Source organism: Mytilus trossulus, chromosome 12 (genome assembly GCF_036588685.1).
Source record: "Mytilus trossulus isolate FHL-02 chromosome 12, PNRI_Mtr1.1.1.hap1, whole genome shotgun sequence".
Classification (NCBI taxonomy): Eukaryota; Metazoa; Mollusca; class Bivalvia; order Mytilida; family Mytilidae; genus Mytilus; species Mytilus trossulus.
The window spans coordinates 3,645,947-3,656,530 of NC_086384.1; the positions used below are offsets into that span (position 1 = coordinate 3,645,947).

General features: G+C 31.0%; 1 protein-coding gene across 1 annotated transcript; it reads left to right on the forward strand.

The window, feature by feature from the left end:
* On the forward strand, positions 1 to 6,975 carry LOC134693036 (SPRY domain-containing SOCS box protein 1-like). The gene is made up of 2 exons (XM_063553731.1): positions 1 to 834; positions 1,595 to 6,975. Exons 1-2 carry the CDS (start codon positions 126 to 128, stop codon positions 1,723 to 1,725), a joined length of 840 nt encoding a protein of 279 aa, XP_063409801.1. The 5' UTR covers positions 1 to 125; the 3' UTR covers positions 1,726 to 6,975.
* Positions 6,976 to 10,584: the final 3,609 nt, after the last annotated feature.

The following is a 10,584-nucleotide window of genomic DNA, read 5'->3' on the forward strand; positions in this document are numbered from 1 at the left end:
TATAAAATAAAAAATAAGAAGTTGGTCATAATTATTTGGAGCACCTTACATTTCTGTAGCTTGTTACATCACACAATTTGATGTTGATGTAATGTTGGATATTGTCCGTGATTTGCAGATAAGCAATGAGCATGGGGCAGAAGGTTTCTGGAGGCATCAAAACAGGAACCAATCGAGAATCTAACTATAAAGCATTGTGTAAAGAAAACATGGTGTATAATCCCGACTATCAAAAGCCTAGCCGGCTAGACATGTTACTGGACATGCCACCACCGCCAAAGGAAGTCCAGGTGGCTCATTCCTGGAATCCAGATGATCGATCTCTTAATATATTTGTGAAGGAGGATGATAAGTTAACATTTCACCGTCATCCGGTGGCACAGAGTACTGACTGTATCAGGGGTAAAGTTGGCTACACTCGTGGACTCCATGTTTGGGAGATAGTTTGGAGCACGAGACAGAGAGGAACTCATGCCGTTGTTGGTGTAGCCACCGCCGAGTCCCCCTTACATTGTGTAGGATATCAGTCTTTGGTAGGGAGTAACTCAGAATCATGGGGTTGGGATTTAGGAAGGAACAAACTGTATCATGATGGAAAAAATAATCCTATAGGACTGACCTATCCTAGTCTATTGAATTCAGATGAAAATTTTGTTGTTCCAGATAGTTTTCTTACAGTTTTAGACATGGACGAAGGCACTTTAAGCTTTGTGGTAGATGGACAATATTTAGGTGTTGCATATCGTAATTTGAAAGGCAAAAAACTTTATCCCGTTGTCAGTGCCGTTTGGGGACATTGTGAAATAACAATGAACTATATAGGTGGACTTGACCGTAAGTATTATATTATATATAAAGCTAAATTTGTACTTGAAATAATATCGCTAATTAATATTAGTACAGCACCACCAGTTTGACTGAACCAAACAATTGGGGGGGGGGGGGGGGGGGAAAGACTTTTCTAGAATTTGCATTCACATACTTATAAAATTGAGAATGGAAAAGGGGAATGTGTCAAAGAGACAACAACCCGACCATACATAAAACCAATAATAACAGCAGAAGGTCACCAACAGGACTTCAATGTAGCGAGAAATTCCGGCACCCGGAGGTGTCCTTCAGCTGGCCCCTAAACAAATATATACTAGTTCAGTGATAATGAACGCCATACTAATTTCCAAATTGTATATGTTTAATTTGGAAACACACAATTGAAATACATAACAGACATGAAAGAAAACATGCACATTATAATGCATCTGCCAACAGGATAATCACCAACTTGAACAAGGAATTTAGTGACAGTACATGATGCTTTAAGCTGGACTAAAATATGCTTGCTGCATCAAGAAACCAACTGAAATATATTATATAGCCACTGCTATTGGTTGAATACTGACACTGAAGATAAAAATTAACAACACTCCTGATAAATTATGTATAACAGAAATTAAATTCTGTAAATTTGAAGTTAAGATGTATCATATTTGTATATCGACAGTGAATAATAAATAAGTTAAAAAATTGAAAAAACATAGCATGAATGGCACAATTGATTATTTATTTAATTAACCATTTTTCTTTTCCTTTTCAGCTGAACCTCTTCCTTTAATGGACATTTGTCGTAGACAGATTAGACAGCAACTAGGCAAAAATAGACTGCATGAGATACACAAACTTCCATTACCAAATACCATCAAAAATTATTTGTTGTATCAGTCATAGCGATTGGTCACTTGTGTCGGCCATTATCATTGGTCAACAAATTTTCTCATTTCTCTGTGTGTCACATTCATAACTGTTGTGCATCATACCTCATTGCTGATGTGTAGAAGGGAGGTAATTCTGCCAGAGTCAAAGGGAGATTACTTGTAAGAATGATTGTGTGCAATGGTGCTTCTTTGGTGATGTTATTTTTGTAGATTAATCATACCATTTGTAAATCAGAATATTCACAGAAGAACATGTTGTTTCTGTGTCTGAGTGATCATTCAGATATTGATACATTGTAGAGTTGTACTGATAGAAATTAATTTTTATGTCAGTAAATTAAATACTATTTTAATACATTTAATTTTAAGGAAACTTTATTATTTTCACTATTGCTTTTAGAGTTCACTTTATAAACTGTTTTGCATGAGCTGTTCAAATTTTAAGGATTTCTTTGAGCATTTTTTTTAGATTAATTAACTCCTCTTACAATTTTGAAATGTTATGGAAGTAAAAATTGATTTTGTATTTTACACTTATATTCTTATGAGACAAATGTAATGGCTTTGTCTTGGAAGTGCTACATTTATTTGTACATTTACAATTTGTCTTTGCAAATATTTTTTTTTATAATGTTTTGTAAAATATTGTAAATTTGAAAAGAAATTAGTAATATGTCAGTCACTCTGGGTCGGCTTCTAACAATAGTGTGTACATTTTTGTTTTAGTACATTTTAAAAAGTTGTCTTTTTTTTTGCTAAAAATGAGAAAGGGAGAAAAACCATACAAGTTTCCAACAAGAAAGTAATGTGTAAGAACATTTTTGAAGATAATTAAATGTAGGATTGATAAGTACTATTTCAAAACCAATAAATCAGGTTCCTAGGAGCCAAGGAATGATTTTAAACCATGTGTTAATGCACTTATACATTAATAAAACCAATTAGTGCTTAACAATTAAGGACAACAATAAAATAATCAATACATGATAGAAATTTAATTAAAGACCAGATGAATAAATGGAATTGAGGCAAAGAATAGCAAGATATTCCCTACTGGAAATGCATTGGGATTGTTCTTTTTGTAGGTAGACTGGTTTTAAATTTTAGTTTGAAAGAAAGAAGTGACAAAACATTTTGTAAGGCTAAAACCACCAGCAACAATATAAATCAATCTTGATTTATTCAATTCTTTAAGATTTGGGGACAAATCAATTGCAGGCCAATTAATCATCATCCCCGTAGTCATTACTGAAATTGCCTGTTTGCTAAAATGTTCAATTATGCTTTTGCATGTATATATATGTATGCATTTAAATGTTTGTTTGACTTGACAACATTGTTAAGTTTTGTAAGACAGGGCATAATGAAAAAAACACTCTTTCCTTAAAGATGCTTTTTTTAAAGTGAGGAATAATAATATGACTGTTAAGATTCCCAATCTACTTTGATTTCTATGTGCTCAAGAATTTCTACCCTTAATTTTAACAATTACACCATTTATGATTTATGTGAAAAGATATAACAAATACCTTTCTTCCCCTGACTTGTTTGTCTCATTACCATAAAACCCCATTCACAGAGGATTTTCCCTTTATTGATGCTCCTTTAAAGTTATAAGTGATTTTTTTTTGTAAACATTCTTTTAAGAAATATAATATCCATCGATGCTCCTTTAAAGTTGTAAGTAATTTTTTTTCGTAAACATTCTTTTAAAAAGCAGTTTTCTTGCATTTTGTACAATTTGTATAGTTCATAAAAATAATTAAAAATTTAAATGTTAGTCTGATGAGAATCATTGTTGTATTTTAAATGCTCTTTTTTTTCTTTTATTTCTAATGTGAATATATAGGTTTCTTATTTTCTAATTGGTACATTTTTTTTAGATAAATTATATAGCTCTAATTTTTTACCCTGCTTGCTAAATTAATGTTACTTTAGTGTACATGTACAAAGATTTTTGTGATAGCTTCGTAAATTGAGTTGCGTCCCTTTGGATGTTTGGTTTATGTGTGATACATTTTTAAAGTATTCCTTATATTATAAACTTAATTTGTATATAATGGTTAAAAGCCAGATTGCTTTGTAATTTATTGATTAATATCCTAGTCAGGGAACTTGTATGATAAAAATGCCTTTTGACTATAAACTTTTATACGTACATGTACGTTGACAAAATACTGGCTTATCAGTATTGGGAATATCTCAGAAGAGGGCCTTTATTCAAGGGTCATGATATATCTTACATGATTCTCTGAAATTTTCCTTAGTTTGAAGATATAAGTCATGTGATTTAACTTTAAATGAGTGTGACATTGTATTCAAAGACTTACCACAATGTCAAACTGGAGTTGAGAATTCCGCCATTTCTCTTAAAAAGACACAGCAACTTGATATTTTTTCACAAGATAGTGCTGTATGTTGTACATGTAAAGTATAGCATGAATACATGTAAAGAATCATGTGTAAAACGTGAAGCATTACATGAATGCATACAGTGTTATAGGGGTAAAACATGTGAAGCATATGTGAAACATTTAATACATGTGAAGCATTACTATACATATGTGGTAATATATTTTTTTTTATGGGATACAATACTGTCACTGAGATAAGAGTTACTATTTGAAATAGGTTTTCACATATCTCATTACTGTTAATAAGCATATCTTCCATTAATGTAAAAAAACATAAGATGATTTTTCTATTAAAATTCAATTTGAAACACTAATTTCTCAGTTTTCAAACCTTTCAGTAAAAGTTTAAAAGAAATTTTGATCCCTTGAAAGTACCTCTACTTTTTGTCATCTATTAATCAGAAACACTTTTGATTAACTCTTTCATATCATGCCAAGAATAACTTTGGTTCTGAAATTAATTTTTGATATCATTTAATCATGACATGAAAAGAGACTTGTATACTGGTTTGATGCAATACAGACATACAGTTATGTAGAAATGATTTTATTTTTGTTTCTGAAATATGGAATCCTTTTTTTAGGCCATAATTATATAAATTCAAATGTCACATGCAAAATAGAGAGGAATTAGGTTCAAAAGGGGGATAAGAGAAACCATTCCTGTTTATTTGTTACTTCATTAGGAATTTTCTGTATACAGCATGTACAATTTCAGATGTAATTTTCGAATTATTCCCAAGAATACTAAGAAAAGGTTCAGACTTAATCAATTAGAAAATGTATCTGCTAACAATACATACATCATATTTTTTTTAATGTACAGTATATTTATAGACATAATTTAAGGTCACACTGAGTCAGGAATGCAAACATCGACTCCAATTTCAGAATTATTAATATATTTGAAATTGCTATGCTTTGAATGCTTTATGATTTTAAAAAATGATGTATTTGATCTGATTGTTGCCTAAAAAATCTGAAAAGGGGCACCTGTAAACTTAGTTTATTTAATTGAAGCCAGTTCTATCATCTACATGTAATTTATGATTCTTGCATGAAATATTAACTTGACAATTTTTGGGCATTCATCATAGTTGTTAGTGATTAGTTGTGCAGGGGACACTTATTTAACTTTGGGATACAGATAATTAGGGAGAGATTTAGAAGGCATTAATTTTGACCAATATAATATAAACAGAATGTTGTTATAAACCACATATTTGATATATGTTTAAGATTTTGATGATTGATTTTTCCCAATAGAAAAAAAAGAAGAAAGTAAACCCACTCAGGTCTGTGAAACGGCCAAGATCTTGAATCTAATATTATATTTATTCTAGATATCAGGTTGTTTAATGGAGTCAGTATTTTTATATGTAAAATTGTAGATCTCTTTTGTGTTAACACTCATTTAAATAGTTGCCTGGATGTTATACATACAGGAATCAATGGACTATTTTTACTGCCTTGTATTTGCAAAATTGTTTATTTTTGTCACATCAGATTTTGGTACATCTAGAGGTTTATATGTCAAGATTTCTGCAATGATTTGACATAATTAACAGTGGCTTCAACAGTTTTAAAAACCTCTGACTTTCTATTGAACCTAAAGTCAATTACCCTGGGCTGGTGCAGTAATGGTCACTGTACACATTTGTAATGATGCAGATGACCAAATGATATTATTATTTAGTTGAGTAGCCTTCGAACTTAACCCCCTAAAATATCAGTAAAATATTTTTGTGATAATTTGGTTTTCTTTTTTTGTATCCTATATAAATAATTTTGTAAATAGAGAACTTTATTGCAATGACTCTTCATTGAAATGATCTTAAATGCAGTAGTTGTGAACAGAGTAAAATTATTTGAAAACAAAGTGTTTTATAAAGTCTTAGCAAAAGAAAAACTTCAACTTTTGTAATATTGGATCTTTTTCTTTGAATAGGACAAAAATGATGTAAATTTATTCTTTCATCTAGATACAGATATGAAATAGTGTAATATATTTGTGGAATAAAAGTGGGAAATAATTCACAGCTTTAAAAATATCTAGATCATATGGATGTCCTTAGCATTGTTCAAACTGTTTGAATAAACATGAATGAAATTGCACACATTTTGTGTAAGAATTATGCAGAATGTTTAAAGCATTTTCATGAACAAAGGACTATACTTGTTATAAGCAATATAATTTATCAACAGAAAAGATCTCTGAAACTTGATATTAGATACTTTATTCTTATTTTAAATTGATTTGTGATGTTGAGGAAAAGAATTATAAAGCTGTATATGAATATGAAATATGCCTGTATGTTTTAAGAATTTTAATCAATCATAGAATGAAATTTTAAAAGACGAAGGCAATGAAAGATAATTGTTTTAGTAATAATTTATATTTAATTTACTGGTCTTGGTCAGCTTCAAGGTTTTGCTGGCTGACTGTTGCTTAAAAGTTTATACAGTCAAGAAAAAATTGACTGAACAATTGGTTAATTATTTGTGATTTGAAGATATTTTATGCAGAAAATAAATAGATAAAAGGATTTTATTCAGTTTACCATGTTTTTTTAAAGCATTTTTGAACACTGAAAATATTCATCACCTTTTATATATATTTTTGAGCTATATTTAGAATCCACTTTTAATTTTGCATGTGACATTGATGTGGTCTCTATTTTTGGTTCATTGGTAAATTCTATATTTTAATGATTTATTTTAAGCAATCAAATTTTAAGATGTAGTATTTTAAATATTATTTATTGTATACATGGAGTAAATGTGTTATGAAAGCTAAAAAATCATGAATTCATGTCACATTTGTGTATTATTAAAAATTTGAAACATTAGTAGTAGTTGTCTTTGTATTGTCAAACTGGATTCATTATTATTCGTAGGATACTTATTTCCCATGGATAACGGAAACTCGAATTTAAAGATATAAGAAGATGTGGTATGACTGCCAATGAGAAAACTCTCCATCCAAGTTACAATTTCTAAAAGTAAACCATTTTAGGTATAAAAAAAAATGGTCCTCAATGCAGATTTTTACAAATCCATGAAATCTTGTATCCAAGTTTTCCTCAATTCTCGAAAAAAAGGTGCCCTAAAAAAAATCAATGAATCCACAGTATCCAAGTTTATGGTCACCTGAAATACCTGTATCAGTGGGATATCTTTAAGATATTGATTACCCTTCATCCTTAAATTTAAAAAGACCACAGTTTAGGGGTAATATCAACAAAATAACATACAAGCATACCTGGTACATGTACTATCATTCTTTCCTCAACAATCTCATTGCAATATATACAGAAATAATACAAACAAAGACAACATATACTCATATTCCTCTCCTCAGTATGCATATAACAGCCAACCATCCATCCATTTTCATTCCCCTGTCGTAGCAGAGATGGCATTAAGTTTTACCCTTGTCCGTCTGTACGTCCCAAAGTTAGTTTCTGTTCTTTAACTTTAGTTTGCCTCAACTAAATGTAATGGAACTCCTACACAATTACTTATTACCACAAAACACAGATTAAGTTTGAATTTAGGTTGTTTGATGTTAACTGTTCTAGAGTTATATCCCTTTACAAATGTAAAAATTGCTGAATTTTTTGTTTTTGTTCTCTTACTCAAGTAAGCCTGCACCAAATTTTTAGGAAACTCATGACAACAAAATACAGATCAAATTTGAATTTTGAGGCTGTTATTTTTATTGTTCTAGAGTAATGCCCCTTTATAAATCGAAAAATTACCTCAACCAAATTTTATGAAACTTAATATACACAAGGCTTATTACCATCAACCTCCGATCAAGTACAAATTTGGGTATCAACATTTTTACAGTTCTTCTGTCATGTCCCTTTATAACCTTATATGATATGCAATGAATCATTTGTCCAATGGTCACATGCCCTATTTATCTTATTATATAGTAAGGCCACATATGTTATTTTGTACGATTCCATTACACTATATTGCAATCACCTAAGACTTCTGTCCTCCAGCAAATGTTTAATGCCCCACCTAGGGACATTATGATTTCGGTTTGTTTGATTGTTTGTTTGTTTGCTCATTTGTTCTGCTTCATGTTAAAGTTTTTGATCAAGATAGTCTTCGATGAAGTTATAATAAAATCAACTTGAAACTTAATTCAAATTATTATTACAAATTATAGTATTGACCCCAATTTCACGGTCTACTGAACATAGAAAGTGTTAAGTTTTCTATGGACACATTCAATAAGATTCTGGAAGTAGACAGTAACTATAGCCATGCATATTTGAAATAGAATCATATTCAAAACAGTGTGGTCCTGGCCATTTATTGATGACCTAAATTATCCCATTGACTGGGACAGATTAGGTGAACGTTTGTAGGTAACAATCACTGCTCACTATGTACTTGTTTAAGAAACTGAATCTATGGGGTCACCAAAGGATCTCAACACCTAAATAAAGCAATGCGAAAAACTGATCCGGAATAATACGATGTGTTGATTTATATCAATAATATAAATCAAAACATAAAGGTTATTCCTGAATATTTTTTCGAATTATTTTATTATTCAAGGCGTTAAGAACCTTTGGTGACCCCACAGTTTAAATTCTATAATAAGTAAGAAGTGAGCAATGGTCGTTACCGACAAACGTTCACCAAATCTGTCCCAGTCAATGGGATAATTTAGGTCGTCAATCAATGGCCAGGACCACACTGTTTTGAATATGATTCTATGTAACATTAGTCATAGTTTTCAGATGTGCCCTGTGCACTTTTTTCTTCTTCAGATCCAGTTGTAATCGTTGTATTACTAGAACACTAACAATTCTGTCTGTCTGTCCGTCCGTCAGTCCGTTATTCCAGCAAAAATGTTTCCACACTTTTCTTCGTGCTTGAAGATATTGATTTGATATTTGGTAGTTATGGTCCTCGGACTTAGAAAATCCACTTAAATACATTTTATTTCATACTTGAAGATATTGACGTGATATTTGTTATAATATAGTTTACACAACGACAAGTGTTATATCAAGTTCTGTTCCAATACAATGAATGATTTTAAGGTTTAATATATAAGTCATTTTTGGGGAACTTTATAACTTGTTGTACAGTAATAAGTAAAAACACAAAAATACTGAACTCCGAGGAAAATTAAAAAAGGAAAATCCAAAATCAAAAGGCAAAATCAAAAGTCCAAACACATCAAACGTATGGATAACAACTGTCATATTCCTGACTTGGTACAGGCATTTTCTAATGTAGAAAATGGTGAATTGAACCTGGTTTTATAGCTAGCTAAACCTCTCACTTGTATGACAGTCGCATCAAATTCCATTACATTGTCAATGATGTATGAACAAAACAAACATACTCAAAGAGTAAAAATGTCAAAATAGGCATTGTGTGAGCCAAGGCTTTGTGTTGATGGTCGTTCTTGGACCTTTGATGGTTTACTTTAACTAGTATGTATAATTTTGAGGTAAAAGATAACAAAATAACTATCCAATATATTAAGTGTGTGAAACGGTTACACGCCATTAATCCGACAACCAACAGGACGCCGTCCAAGAGGTTTTTTTTCATAACCGAAAACATATCTTAATGTACAAGGTATAAATTAAGATAGAGTTGAAAATTTTGAATAGGCGAGGGTTAAAAAAAAGAAAGGTTGAATATATAGGATATTTGAAGTCATAATTTGTAGAAAAGGAAACAACACCATGACAAATACTAGACCAAAAACAATAGCTCAATAAGTCTTACAGCCCGTTGTTCCGACAACCCAACAAATCTAAACAGCTCATTAGTCCGGCGAACCAATAAACCAATACAGCCCAATAATAGGACAACCCATTAGTCCGACACTTAAAAAAATATTATTTTGCGGTATCAGTGTAAAAAAATATGGTCTGTCGGTATTAAAGAGTATATATGCAATCTTGGTACGGCAGGCATTGTACACAGCCAGGAATTTGACGTTGTTGTCCATTCGTTTGGCGTGTTTTATCGTTTGATTGTGCAATTTGATTAGGATTCTGTTTTGAATTTTCCTCGGAGTTCAGTATTTTTGTGATTTTACTTTTTTTTAATACATGTATAACATATCATGACTTATTGTACAGTAATTATCCGTATATTTTATTACATAGGAAGTTCAATTTTTTTTCATAGATATAATTCGAAATATGTATTTACGTAATTAAAATTTGTTAACCGAGATACAGACATTGGGAATGTGTCAAAGAGAAAACAACCAGACCGAAGAGCAGCTGAAGGCTATCAATGGGTCTTCAACACAACACAATCCCGCACCGGAGGCGGGCCTCAGCTGGCCCGTAAATACAAATGTGTACTGGTTCAGTGAAAACAAACGTCATACTAAACTCCAAAAACATATAAATGAACTAAAATTAAAACGCATACAATACTAATGCATATTATTCAATTATGTA